The sequence below is a fragment of the Amia ocellicauda genome, chromosome 17, assembly GCF_036373705.1.
Source record: "Amia ocellicauda isolate fAmiCal2 chromosome 17, fAmiCal2.hap1, whole genome shotgun sequence".
In the NCBI taxonomy this organism is placed as follows: domain Eukaryota; kingdom Metazoa; phylum Chordata; class Actinopteri; order Amiiformes; family Amiidae; genus Amia; species Amia ocellicauda.
In genome coordinates this window covers 10,142,534-10,157,156 of record NC_089866.1, presented here as the reverse complement: position 1 = coordinate 10,157,156, position 14,623 = coordinate 10,142,534, and the positions used below count along the sequence as shown (strand labels likewise).

The following is a 14,623-nucleotide window of genomic DNA, read 5'->3' as shown; positions in this document are numbered from 1 at the left end:
CGCTCCCGCGGTCGGGAGGCGTTCTGGAATGCGGGATGCGCGCGCCCGGCCGACGTCGGGAATGAATGGACGTGCGCGCGCGCCCGCGGGAAGCCGGGAAGGCCGGAAGTGACCGCACGGCGCAGGGGTGCCGTTTCCGCTGGCTGGGCTGGGAGGGATTTTTTTTTTTTTGAAGCTTGAGCTCCGAGTGCTTTTTTTTTTTTTTGGGGTGGTGGCTGTTTGCTACACAAGTTCTAATCAGACACGACAGAGGCAGCGTGTGGTGACCTGTAGGTGATTTGATTTTTCTATACATACAGATCTATAGAGAAACGTGTTTGTCGCTGATATAGCTGCGTTTCCTTCTTTCTCCTCTTGCGTTTTATTTTTCCTTGTTTTGGTTGTTGAAAAAAAAAAAAAACAAGTTCGCCTAACAAAGAGTGGTCTATCCGAACCGGCGACGAGGACGCAAGACTTCGTGCGGACCAATGCAGGCCATAAAGTGTGTGGTTGTCGGTGACGGGTGAGTTGATATTTGTGTTCATTGACCGTGTTTTTCTTACTCTTTGTCGTGTCCCAGCCCTCTGAAATGCGCCTGGGAATAAAGCAGGAAACTCCTGGTTTCCACGCTCCCGTCTTGTCCCTCACTTTTCCGCATTCCTGCTCTTTTCTGTAGGCCGGGGGTCTGTTCATGAAAACGGCGTGTGTTCCCGGGCTTGATGAATATTGTTGTTAACTATGCCCAGAAGTGCTCGGCCTGCTGTGGGGATATTGTGGGAAATGTTTCTGCTATCAGGACCAAGTTTCTGGATCATCTTTCTTACAGGTTTAAAAACTCCACTGAACTTTGTAAAGCGCTGAATGTTTTCACTCTTGTCAATGTTATGCTTAATAATAATGTTTCATTTCTTGAGCCTTTTCAATATTATTTTCCAAATCAAAAGGTTTTCAGTAGGTTTACATTACTTTTCTTATGAAATGGTTTATTTTTAAATTTCAAAGTCGATTAACAATTTTAAATATTTGTTATACTTTGGCAAGATGCGTCTCAATTATTCGTGGTACTTACAGTAGAGATTAGTGACAAAAAGTACCAGTCTGCTAATACTTTACATTTACAAGGTAAACAATCCAAGTTACAACTAAATCCGCTTAATCGTTATATTATTTATACCTCATATTTTAGTGTACATACAGTTATTGAAAACTTTCCGTTTTGGAAGTGCTCATACATTCTTTAAAGCCTACATTAGATGTAATAAAACATTTTATTTTTACTTTCACCTTTAAAACTTGTTCAGTCCATGTTTTAGTGATTCAGGTCTGAAAAGATGTGTAGATACTTTGATTGGGTGGCTTTTGTTAGGATGTTTGGCATCAGGGTGTTGGAGATGGTGAGGCCAGTGTCACACAGTGATCTATGAAGTGTGTGGGCAGCACCAAAGCTATGTTTGTGTTGTGAAGACTTCATTCTCCATCAAGACCCCAAAGCATCTGTAACAGTGCCAGGATCACTGTCCAAAAGCATTTTCCTGTTCGCTCTGATTTCTGTAGTAGAACACCCAGTCAATGCTAGTCAACACTAGACCACTGATAAAGGTAGCTTTTGCATCATATTCTGCATCGTATACATGAGATACCACAAAGAACACCAGATGCAAAGTTGTAAATGGATTTGTATGCTTTCCAAAATGTCTTGTCAGTGGAGTGCATATGGATGGGACACCTAGTTGTTTTCACCAAGGGGGTTCTCTTTTATGCTGAAATCATTACCAATAAACTTTCTATAAAGTAAATTGCAGAGATTGAGCCCATCCTCAAAGATATCATTCCCTTATTGGAGTTCCTTGCTGGTTTCTGACTTTTCACACAATTTTGAGCAATGTGGATCAATAGCATCATTCACATGAAATTGTTCCCCGAGGCTCTGGCATGGATTTGCTGGCATGGAATAGCGAATGGGGAAGAATGAGTTTGGAAAGGGGTCCTACATCGTGTCTGTAATGGAATAGGGATTCAGAATGGCATGAAGTCTTAGCAATGATCAAACTAGAAATCTGACTGGATCAATAATAATTCTATTGCGAGAATCTTGGAATTGTATCAGAACGTTAGAAAACAAGTTGCATTATTTCAATGCAGGATTTCATCAATTTTAATGGCTGATGAGGGTTTCGTTTCCCATTCAGTTTCAAAACTTTTGATTTCACTTCAGCAAATGAATGTCTGGTCTTAGTGGATAGACCCAGTCCATGCTATAGGCCAAATATAACTAGTCTGTTTTTTTTTTTGTTTTTTTTTTAAGCTTTAAAGGATTTAGTAAGCAGCACGTATATAGTGCACTGCACTTTTTTTGTGAACTAGAGACATGCCCCACATCAGTGAGCTTCACCTGTGAGAAAATGTGTGATGACAGCCAGCTGTTTGTCACTTATTCCAAGAAATCATTACAGGATTTACATGTGATGCAATTGGATCTTTTGAAAGACTCTCCTGAAGTATCCAGGAAACTCTTAGTTGTTTACCCTCTGTATCCAATGACTAGTACGTCTTCCCAGCTCTGAATGATTTCCTTATCTGAGCTTTCTCTAGATTAGATTGGAAAGCAGTGCTGTAGTGTTTTGCTATAGTGTTTACGCAAGACTATGCAAGTAAAAGGTACGGCCTGCTGTAGAAATTAAAATGGAAAACCCCTTATGTGTATAATCTGTAAGCCGAATGGTGTATTGTTTTCCTTGAGGCTGTGTACCATGCAACAACTGCATATTTCTAAGGTTTTTCTTTTTCGGTGAAATGAATCACTGTTTCAAGTGTTGCTGCGGTGGTTTTATAGATTCATTCCTCTGTGGCTCGGAAGCAAATTAAACAAGTTAACCTTGGCCAAATTCTTCCAAAGCAGACCATTTACTTTTGTCATGTAACAATTGCATGTGTTCTTTATCACAGATCTATTCTTGGTGTTTTGATTATGTAGGTTAAAATGTAAACTCTGGTTATGCATGAGGAAACTGTTTAGTCACTTACTTTTTTTTTTTTTTTGAATACCTAATAGCCATACACCAAGAGGCTTAATGGTGAGAGCTCTCTAATGGATATTGTTTCAACTTGTGTTTCCAGCACATACTTATTTTTGTAATGCATGGGATGTTTTGTTTTAAAATATCTTCTTATTTTCCCGTCACAACGCAGTTGTGTATTTATAACTGCAGTGTAGTTGAACAGATGAAGTATAACCAGGAAAGTTACTCTTGAGTCTATGAATCTGACCTACTTGGACTCTTCTGGGAACAGTGGGATTAGAACAAAAATCTCCTTAAATCCCAAAACTGTGATATTGCAGATGGTGTTACAAAGTGGTATTTACAGTCGGCTTTCTCTGTACTTTTTTCAGTGACCATTTATATGGCTCCTAGCAAGCTGGCGTTTTTAATTCCTTTGTAAGGCTTCCTTAAAACATGGCATTTTGTAGATTAAATTAAGCCCTTCAGACTGTCTTTTGTTAAAACAACCAACCAACCTACTTTGGTCATGAAGATTGTAAAAATCACTTTTTCTGCATTTAAACCATTGTTATGTTAAGTACTAAATAGGGCTGTGCGATATGACGATATATATCGTATGACGATAGAAAAGTATATCGTTTTATATTATACTATATCGTTTATATCGTCGTGTCACAAATTGCAATCTTTACGGCAGTATTTTACGTCATTAGGACGCTTTGCGTTCTTCCACATGTGCTGGATGCAGGTAGAAATGTGCATCAGAAACACAGACAGACATGAGGAGAGTGAACTGACACATAATAACCAACACAATCAAAAGATACTTTAATGCACAAGCGCACACATTGCGCCCCGCTCTCGTCGTCGAGCTAAACTCAATCTGTAAGCACCCCCACCCCCGCTAATTTAGATTGATATCAGTCAAACAGTCGATATTCACCGAGGTCTCAAAAAATATGTATTACAGAAAAAGTGAACATTATAATGCTTACGCGTTTCGACTTATCTTCCTCAGAGCACATATACATATACACATGCGCTGTTAAAGGTATAGATAGATTCAGGGAGATTTACCACATCCGGTGGCGCATTAACGTCTGCTAGACAGGGACATTTCTCCTCTGACTGTCGCGTTTCGATTCTGCTTACCGGTACAGCACGTTGTTAATACAAAGTTGTTGTTGTTGTTATTAATAATAATAATAATAATAATAATATTGTTATTATTAATAATAATAATAATAATAATAATAATACTACAACTGTTGAACCGCCATCTTAATAAAAAGAAAATGATACTTTCTGCATGTTTGCATTGCTTTCCAATTTATTAAAATGCAAACAAACATTATTAATTTTATACAAATGATATCAATCTAAATTAGCGGGGGTTGTGGTTCTTGCAGATTGAGTTTTTCTATCGTCATACGATATATCGTCATATCGCAAGCCCTAATAGAGATATCTATCTATCTATCTATCTATCTATCTATCTAGCTATCTAGCTATCTATCTATCTATCTATCTATCTATCTATCTATCTATATCCCATAACAACACACAACACTTGCCCTGTAATGTGTTGCATTCTGCATATATTTACCATGACAGCCTGCATGTAGTATTTGTTAGTTTTGCTTATTGAAGGATTAATGAAATACTTGTAGTTTGAATGTCTTTGGTCTTATTTTGTGACTTGATTGGATAAAAACCAAGAAATAGAGAGATATATCGTATATCGCCCAAACTTCTAAAAAATATCTAGATTATTTTTAAGTCATATCACCCAGCTCTAGTACCAAATGTTAATTTTCTTTCAGAAATGCTCGTCTGAGGTTTCAGTTGCACCATTTCATAATGTAACAGATCTGCATCAACTGTAATTTTCTAGGTAGGTCTGCGATTCAACTGTTCCTTGAGACTTGTGAATCTGTGGTGTCAAGATATCCCATACTCTTGACTGGGTTCTTGTTTAGTGAGTGTTTGTGTGGCGGGGAAGTCGCTTTGAAATATGTGCTTTAAATAAACCTTTTCAAAGCCACCAGCAGAGTGTTTAGATCGTCTTTCTCATATGTTTTGCTTCCCTTTCCTGTTACACACCATAAGGAAAACTTAATGTTAAAGGGAGAAAATGAATCTCTTGCTGTGATGAGTGAGTGAGAACCAGCTTGGTGCTGAAACCTCCTGGTTTGAGGCCTTGCACATGCATTCTGCTGGGGCTGTGGAATGCTCTGATCCAGCCGGGAGGGATTGATGAAATTTGAACGAAACAATACCAAACATGGAACAAGGTCACTCCTTCCCCTACGTGGGCAGAAATTATCAAATTTTTAACCTGTGTTATAACAATTGTTGTTTGGAACTGAGAAGATCTAGTCATGTAAACTGATTACACTTGACTTGTCTCCACCCCTCGATAAATTTAACCATAAAAACACATTTTGTTTTGGACTGAAATGGAAAGTGAACTCCCATCCCCGTTTCCCAGCACAGCAGTACCCACCCTATACTACCCCCCCACCCCCTTTTCTCATCTAGTATGTCTGTGTTTTATGTGCTCTGCCAAATTACAGTTAGAGTAAAAACTCCCAGGGCATGGGAGTCTGACACTGTGCAGAGCTCATCTGTTACTCGGTTCCTTGTGTTTGGTGATGTCATTGATTTTCCTGTAAGTAGCCCATTACAGACGGAAAACGGAACCCTCCCCATTACCCAAAGCAGCCATCTGATTTTGACAAGACTGGCATTCTTCCTGAATGGAGGAAACTTCGCCAGCATGCGTGTGTCCCACTTACATTTTACACCTAAGGCCCTTAGTCGAGCAAGGAAAATAGAACGAGTGTATCTAATTTCCAAAACATTGAATGCATTTATCTGTATCCAGTAGTATTTATTTAAAACGCATTTCCCTAATTCCTTTGTATTTATTTTATTTTTTGATAAGGAAAATTAGGGCAGTGACATTTTCCAGAAGCTTAAGCATTGTTTTCCCAGCCTAGACCCCTTCAGAAACATGCAGCAGTAAGAAACAGGATTTTCTTATTCCTTTTTTGGGGGGACGGGGGAACGGGACAGGACGGGACAGGACGGGACTATTATGTATGGCTGAGTCATTTCAACAATGGCAGCTGGGTTGTTTTTCTGGGTTTTTGTGCCTTTCATCTCTTGGCTGAGAGTGTTGGCAGGGAGAGTGGGGGAAGGGGGGTGGCAGTTGTGCCGTAGATCTGACGGGTCACAGCCTGCTTTACGGTATGGTCTGTACAGGCGCTGCTCAAATTGTATCCAAACTCTGCTTGTTTACATCGTGCAAGGCAACCCCCCTGAATTCCCCCCCCTGCTGTCAAAACCTGGCCTACTTTTCTGAAAAAACAACCCCCCCCCACTACACTACAGTCCACTGAAAAAAAAAAAAAGAGTTTGATGAATTAGCCTCATTACAGTGGGGCCTTTGCAGAGAGCTACTATACTGCAGAACTGGTCCTGTCACAGGAGTTGTTTTACCTGTAAATCCACAAAAATAATAGTATTAAATTCTGCTGCAGTGCTCAGGATGTTTTCTGGTTTGGTTAGGCTATTGTGTAGCTGCTGAATGTAGTGATGAACCTGGTTCATTTAATTGGAAAGGAAATGTATGTGGTATCTAAATTGGGCAGTGTATTCATGAGTCATGGCATCTTGTGGTAATGTTAAATTCTCAAGACGCCCTAAAATAACTTTCCTAATTAATTTTACAAAAGACAGGTTGATGCTTAGAATTTTAACAAACTGGTGTTATATTGTCCCACATTGAATCCTAACTAGAACTGAAAAATAACCTCTAAAAAGTCAACTTTTATGGTGGGCAATCAGTCCCTTATTTTCTTGATACTGTACTTCTTCATCAAGGACATTTAGTCTTTTTTTTTTTTTTTTTTTTTAAGTTAATGCTGGATGGGAGATGGCTCTTGATCAGTCTCACCCTATGACAGACTGGGTGCTTTTATTTGGCTTGATGCTCTGCAGGGAAAGCCTAGATTATGGAACATAGTTTGTGACGAAGTATCATGCAAAGGTTAAAAAAGAAACCTACATGTGGAAGAAAGGCGTGACTGAGTAACCCCTTCATGCACACGTTTCAGTGTAGCTTATAGTGTAGTGTGTGTGCTGTCATTTTACTGAATGTTCTTTTCTCAAGAATGTGGAGGGATACATTTTTTCACTCAAGGTTTTGCTTAGTATGTAGGGTTTTTGTTTGGTTATTTTGTTCGTGGCAAGAAGTTGATATTTCAATTTGTCACCTCATTGTACCAGTCTCGCCTAGAGGCTGTTTTCATGAGCTCTTGACTGCCTGTATACTACCTCTCCCTGTGTTCATTGGAATTGAACTGATCAGAGCATGGGGCAATGGAACTCGGGTCAGTCAAACAGCTGCTAAAGTCTCGGTCAAACGGAGGTGCTGCAGCAGTGCATCGTGACTCCGCTTAGGGCTGAGTCCAGGTAGATCGGTACCGCTGTGTACCTGAAGAAATACCTAGATTACTGTGAGGATTGTTTTGGTAATCCCTTGGACATTGCTAATCCATGTCAGATGTAATTCATCCTGGCCCAGGTGTGGGTGGTGGTGCGCAGGGTGTGTTCTGCTTGCCCCACTTCTCCCATCTGGGTCTGCATTGGCCAACCCGCACTGGCCCTATGCCCGAGCGGCACCCTGTGATTAGCAGTTTGACTCACCCCCACCTGCATCAGGGGAACTGACTGGTTGAAACTTGAGTTGCGGAGATTGTGTAATGTTGTTCGGTTTCCATGTACATACCCACAGATGTGCAGCAGACAGATGATGACATGAGTCTTCAGAGCTGCAACTGGCCTGACTCAAGTTAGCCCACGTTCAAATCGAGGAGGCCTTGGTGTGTTGGAATGTAACTGGGCTCTCTGATAATCAAACCAGTTTGCTCTCGCTTAAACCATTTTTTCCCCTATTTTTTTATGCCTATGTGCTTTCATTTTATTATGCTCCATCTGTAAAATAAAAATAAAAAAGAGGATTTTAAGAAGTGATACAATACATTTACCTCATGTTTTTTTGTTCCTTTTATAGTTTCATTAGTTGCAGTTTGTCTCTACACTTTATATTAATTTAAGTATAATGAGCAAAAAAGGAATTGTCTGTGGGTGGGGGGGGGAAGCAATTTCTGAATATATAATATATTTTTCCCCAAGCACATATTTGATACAAAACTGTTTGACTGTATGGAGGTGAATAGAGTGTTTGAGGAAGCAGTATTACAGGACACGAGTTTTATTGTGCATGTTGGATCATTCTCCCAAAGAACAAAGACTATTATTAATAGAAAAATGGGGATATAATGGCTTGCTACTCAGAGCGGCCTTTTCATTGAACCATTGTTGTGCCTTTTATTCAGGGCAACTTGGCAAATCCTCTGGGTCTTTCTGGGCAATTCAATGATCCATGAGCTCACCAGAACCTGTCGGTTAAGATGCTGAAAAGTCTTTGATCTGGTCGACTGTTTGAGCCTGGAGTTTGTTCATAAACTTCTCCGTTTCAAACGTTATATTTATGTAGTTTTTAGTGAGGTTAAGGTCAGGATGGGGAAACCCACACAGCACTAGAATTAATTTATCATTTTTTTAATATATATATATTTATTTAGATAGTCTGGCTGTGTATTTGGTAGTTATGACTAGTTGGTAGTTATGAAATGCTAATCATTCACGAAGGAGTCACTAACCACAGGTTAGTGCATGATGCTGAAGAATGGGAGTATAGTTTCCTCTTGGAGGCATTTTCTTCATGTCTAACTTCCACATTGGGCTTTTCCTCAATTGTCAGTGTTTATTCCTTATTCTCAGCATGTTGGATATTTTCCTTGTCCCAGTAAAAGGCTTTTGAGCTTCAACATCTTACCCAAGACATCTGCTTACTTTGATACCCAGAGATTTGATGTTGAATAGGAGTCAGCAGCAGGTTTTTTTTATTTGCTTTCTTCTCTACCCTGGCCTGTTTTCCTGTATCGATGGTTGGTGGTCTGTACAAACATTGACTGTTTTTGAAGTGCTTGTCACAGTATCCCTGTTGAGTAAAGGGTAACTATAGACGCACAATGATTGTTTTATGATTTTATTTTAGTAACCAAAGTGACGTACCAGTAAAATAACTACCATCACATGTTCTTTTGAAAACCATAATATATGCGGTTCGGTTTCCAGGTTCCATAATGATTGTGATTGGCAGTATGTATAGAGACCATTTTTCTTTTAACATTTTATTTTCATCTTCTTCTAGAGCTGTGGGTAAAACATGCCTCCTGATCAGCTATACCACCAATGCATTCCCTGGGGAGTACATCCCCACCGTGTAAGTCCCATCCCCTTAACTCACTGCATCAGTGTCATAACTAAGTGTACCACACATTTCAATATGAACAGCCTAGATTTGATGTTTAAATATTATAGATTTAATAATGCTAATTGTCTGAATTATCTTATTGTCCTTTTTTATGCTAAAGAGATTAAAATTGATATTGCTGACATGCAGGCCAGTATCAGGCCTGATTGCTGCATTGATTTAACGTAGGAGCCCTTTTTTCATGGTCCATTTCTTCTCTTCAGCTTCGACAACTACTCAGCAAATGTAATGGTTGATGGCAAGCCAGTGAACCTGGGGCTGTGGGATACTGCAGGACAGGAGGACTATGACAGACTGCGCCCCCTGTCTTACCCCCAGACGGTAGGCTACACCATGCTATTTAATAAAAGCCCTCCCAAGATAAATTGATACAGAAGAAAGTGGGGGGGGGGACACAGACTTATCTCATTCCTTCAGAAATCACTCTGGATCTCTGCATGATCCTGACACGGTGCAGATTTACTTTCACTCCCTGGGCTTTAAGATTTAATCTGACTCCATGTAGTGTGTAGTGCTGATAATTCTCACATTTAGAACAACAGGTTGCTGGCATTTCCATAATGCCGCCTTGTCTGTGTGGTAGACAAAGCACACTGCTGTTTTGGCAGAGCCCAATCTAACATCTGGCAATGTAATACAACAGAGCTGTGAGGAAGTGAAAGGTTGATTTGTTGAGTCCCAACTCCTAAAATACAAACTGAAGTCTGTGTGTTGCAAGAGTCCAGAGTAGTTTAATCACTGTTCTGCTGAAGCCAGTTATTCAGAGAAAAGGTCAGGGTGCAGGGAGATTTGATGCAGAATTACAATAAAGTAGCCTAATTCCTGTAAATGGTACAGCTCTACTTTGTCAAAAATGTAAAGCTTTAAAAAATGATGAAAAGAGAAACCCAAAACACAGATAAGATCAGAGGAGCATTTCTTTAATTTAATTGTATTGATCACATTTTTATCTCACTTTTTTTATTTTTTTATTAATGAATCACGACTTACAAATGATGGAAGGTGAAATTCTGGAATATCCAACAGCCTCATATTAGGCACCTGCAAGCTGATCTTCTGAACTATATTAATTAGTGGTTATAATTAAATGTTTTTAATTTTCTTCCAGGATGTGTTCTTGATCTGTTTCTCCCTGGTGAGCCCAGCGTCTTTTGAAAACGTCCGAGCAAAGGTGAGTCCGATTGCGGCCATTTTTTATTTACTGGTTGCTTTGGCGCCACCTGTGAGGGGTCGAAGTCTGTGACGGGAGGAAGTGCCCGGCTGGTATATCACTAAGTCAGCAGGGCTCGGATTTAGATTCCCATTAGCTAAAGAGAAGCTGTAAAACTCCTCTTTGTTGCAGTGGTTGTAAATGTAATATGAACACACAACCTGTATTTTTAGCTGTACTTTTGACCCGGCTTGTTTCTCTATCAGTGTCTTTATTCCTAAAACCAGTGTCACATTAGGGGCAGGTAAGAATGCAGCTACATATGAAGCCAGTTGTGCATCCCAGCAAACTCGGATAGAAGGTGGTATTGAAACCATTTGCAGTGGGGGATTGCTAGTGGAAAGGCTGTAGTTTCTCTGCTTGGTAGCTGCCAGGTAATCGTGCGCTTGAACTTCCTCCTGTGCTTGCAGGAAGACAGATTGTGTACGGGAACAGCACCTGCTGACATGTCATATGCCAAGAAAAGGAGCAGCTCTCTTTGAATTTGGATGACATGTTTGGATTTCTTCCTATGAAATTGTAATAAGGGGGGCAAAAAGGCTGCATAATCCAGATAAATCTTATCTTATCTGATCTTAGATCTTATCTGGATCTATATACATGTTTGTGTAATGGCTTCAGATTTGCTTGCATTTAAATGTCACCAATTAATGTAATTTCCTGCAATCCTCAGATTTGGTTTCATACCTTAAAATTTTAACCAGGTTTCTTATGTAGTTTTATATAAGCCTGAGAAGGCAGTTTCATCATGCATTACTTTAAGTTGTACAAATGCTTCTACGCAAGCTGTACACAGTACAGGAATAATGGTTGACTTGGCTTGTTATAGTCTAGGAACCCTCTGTGCTGATTGTCCTGTGTGCTCTTGCAGTGGTATCCTGAAGTGAGACACCATTGCCCAAACACTCCAATCATCCTTGTGGGTACCAAGCTTGATCTGAGAGACGACAAGGACACCATTGAGAAACTGAAGGAGAAGAAACTCACACCCATCACCTACCCCCAGGGCCTGGCCATGGCCAAAGAGATCGGTCAGTGTCTCCAGTCACGCACCGGGGGGGGGGGCATATCGGTTCTCACTCTGCTTGAGCTGCCTCTTTATCAAATTGTTTTCACATAATTGGGCCAGTATTTATATATTGTCACGTAGTCTTGAACAGTTAGACCTATAAAACACATTGCATAGTGACTCTCAAGGACCACAGTTGATAACGTAATAATGTATTGGCTGCTTTCAAATGAATGTGGCACATTTTAAAATTTAAGCTGCATCTTTTAAGGAAGAAAAGGAATCCCTCAGACTCTAGTAACTAGTTTGGTCAGATCATGTTGTGGTCCGGCTGCAGAGGAAACTGCAAAATTGCATGGGAGATCCAAGCCTTCAGCCAGCGGTCACCATGAGTGGCAGCAGTTATTGCACAGGAGGAAAAGCACTCTGAATATGGAAAAATAAAATGGGTTAAAAGAGTGACAACCATTGTACTTTTTTTTCCTGAGCTTTGAAAATAAGCACATGCTTAAAGTGTATGAGGAAAGCTAACTTGTATAGCCCCATTTAAAGTAGCTACCATTTGGAAAAGGTCATGTTTATTTAATTTGGCACTGCCTTACCTGGTTAGAAAAAGCTGCTGCATTACCCAGTGGACAATGAGGAAGTACCCATGACACTGCAAAAAGGAAGAAATGGCATCCCGTCACCAGCCTTTGATAGCCCTGGAGCACTGCATAAGCTGTTCCGAAATCAACTTCTGATGTATAAAGAAACTACATAGGAATGTATGAGTAATATCTCTTGGTCCTCTCACACAGGTGCAGTGAAGTACCTGGAGTGCTCTGCTCTGACACAGCGTGGCCTTAAAACTGTGTTTGACGAAGCCATCCGGGCCGTTCTGTGCCCACCTCCAGTGAAGAAGACCAGGAGGAGGTGCAGGATATTCTAAAACACGCAACGCGAAAGACATCTCTGCGACCTGAGCTCACCTGGGAAACGTAAAGGGGAGGACATAACACCAAGAGTTTGCATTCAAATATGCCATTTGCTTTCTCTCTTGTATTGTAATTAGTAGTTCTTATAATCCATTTGATTACCTTTACGAATAATAAAGTCGGTTAGATTTTTAGCTCTGGGGGGGTGGGGGGGAAGACCCCATCCCTTCCCCCCCCTAAAAAAAATAAAAAATAAATGAAAAAAATTAATAAAAATACGAAATAAAAAAAAAATACTGCTGCCTTTTAAAATTTACTTTTTATAACTTTTCTGGAAATTTAAATAAGTTCTTCTCATTTTCCCTCTCGTCCACTTCCTCTTGAGTCTAAATTTGTCTGTTTACAGTCTTCAGTTGTATCAGATTGACGTGTTGCCAAAATCTAGACTTCGATTTACGAGAGCATTGAAAGCCGCACTACAGACCTGAAACATGCGAGGTGTTTTTTCTCGTTTAAAGGTTTAAGTCTCTACGAAGTGAAGATCTGGCTACGCTAAAGACATCTTCTGTAAAGAAATGCTTAAAACAAGAATATAGCGTTATTTATCGGTTAAAAGAGCTGCAGATCAGTAGGATCTGTGCAGTTCTTGACTAACCAGTTTACTGTATAACAAGTTGGAGGCGAGTACTTGTGGAAGGTCTTGACTGTGTACATTGGTGGGGATTTGAATCTGTTAAATGCTTTATTCTCATAAGAGGAGGTTGTAAAGGAGGTCGCACTTTCTTTGAAGTGACAAATTAATCAATAACCTCTGATTGCTAGTAATACTTATTTTGTCACATGAGAAGTAGGGATCTTAAGTTGTATCTGCTTGTTTTATTTTACTTTATCGATGGTTATTGATCGAACACTTCCAATGTATTTGGACTGAACATGCAGTATTGCCGAGATGAGCCTGGTCTCATGTTTTCAGTGCCCCGCACACCGACAGTCTGTAAGCCCCGCCTCTGAGCCCACATGGCGCGGTGCAGCTCCAGACAACGGGCGAGTCTGCTTGGGCTGCTGGCCTGCTGGCCACGGACAGTCCTCTCAGTCCTTTCCCGCGCAGCAAGTTCCTTTTGTTTGTTAGAACCAGAAGCATGATCAGAACCAAACGGATGAGCTTTTTGTTTTTTGTGGAATCTCTATTAATTTGAAGAAAGTCGTGTGCCGTGAGGCCCAGGCTTGCCACCTCCCAGTCAGGATTTCTCTACCTTATTGGTATTGGAGCATTCAGAATAAATCATTCATTCATTCCCTTTGCTACCCGTTGTTTCATAAATAACTATTTCTCTTCTGTGGAGACTAAGCATTGAAGTGGGAGGGATTATGTAAATTTAAGAGTTTGATGTATAATCCTGTGAATTGGCTGTAAACTTTTTTTTTTCTTTGAAGTTATACATCACTATTTTTAAACTAACACTGTAAGCATTATGTATTGTTCATTACCTCCTAATGAAAATTATAACTGTTAATGTTACCTTAATCTCTTACAGGTATAACTTTTATAATTGCTCCAGATATTATACAATTGCTATAATTGCCGAGTGGAAAGAATCATAGAATTGCAATGTTTATATACATACATATATATATAATTTTCCCCACCCAACCTTTGAACCACTAGATCAAAGAAATAAAGTGCAGGATTGACAATATTACTTGTACTGAAGCTTTTGGAAAGTTTTTGGAGCACGATTTGAAGTAAAAATCCTATCATTAGTCTGAGCTTTCTGTTTTTGGGTAAAGAAGGTGGTTTTATTTTTCACATGAAATATATAGTAATCTCTTTTGCTGAATAAAAAAAGCCAATAAATTTAATTAAAAATGCAACACGTTTATTTATTTTCCAAACACCAGCTGCCTGTTCAATCGGGGGTAGGGGTGTTCCTTCAATGAAGTGTTGTGAAATACTCCAGCAGCAGACAACCTTTACAGTAATACCCGGGAGGGAGGGGGGTGACTTGGGCAAAATAAAATGGAGAAGCTAAAACCCTTCAGCCTAGGCTAGCGTCAAAGTCAAGTGACAGCAGTGATTTTTTTTTTTCTTTAGGGAAG

The 14,623-nt window shown here is 39.9% G+C and overlaps 1 protein-coding gene across 2 annotated transcripts; it reads left to right on the top strand.

Moving 5' to 3' along the window:
- The first annotated feature begins 181 nt into the window (after nt 1–181).
- rac1a (Rac family small GTPase 1a) lies at nt 182–14,398 on the top strand. 2 transcript variants are annotated; one of them, XM_066689657.1, is made up of 6 exons: nt 182–502; nt 9,268–9,339; nt 9,594–9,711; nt 10,499–10,561; nt 11,472–11,631; nt 12,410–14,398. In XM_066689657.1, exons 1-6 carry the CDS (start codon nt 468–470, stop codon nt 12,538–12,540), a joined length of 579 nt encoding a protein of 192 aa, XP_066545754.1. In that variant the 5' UTR covers nt 182–467; the 3' UTR covers nt 12,541–14,398. The 2 variants fall into 2 exon arrangements, with proteins under 2 accessions (XP_066545754.1, XP_066545752.1); XM_066689655.1 differs by lacking the exon at nt 182–502 and adding an exon at nt 684–805.
- Nucleotides 14,399–14,623: the final 225 nt, after the last annotated feature.

Bases quoted from the DNA above. Each gene is read 5' to 3' on its own strand.
- rac1a (XM_066689655.1), top strand. From the start codon at position 699: ATGAATATTGTTGTTAACTATGCCCAGAAGTGCTCGGCCTGCTGTGGG. The intron at 806-9,267 runs GTTTAAAAACTC...ATCTTCTTCTAG, and splicing joins CTGGATCATCTTTCTTACAG to AGCTGTGGGTAAAACATGCC. The intron at 9,340-9,593 runs GTAAGTCCCATC...TCTTCTCTTCAG, and splicing joins GGGGAGTACATCCCCACCGT to CTTCGACAACTACTCAGCAA.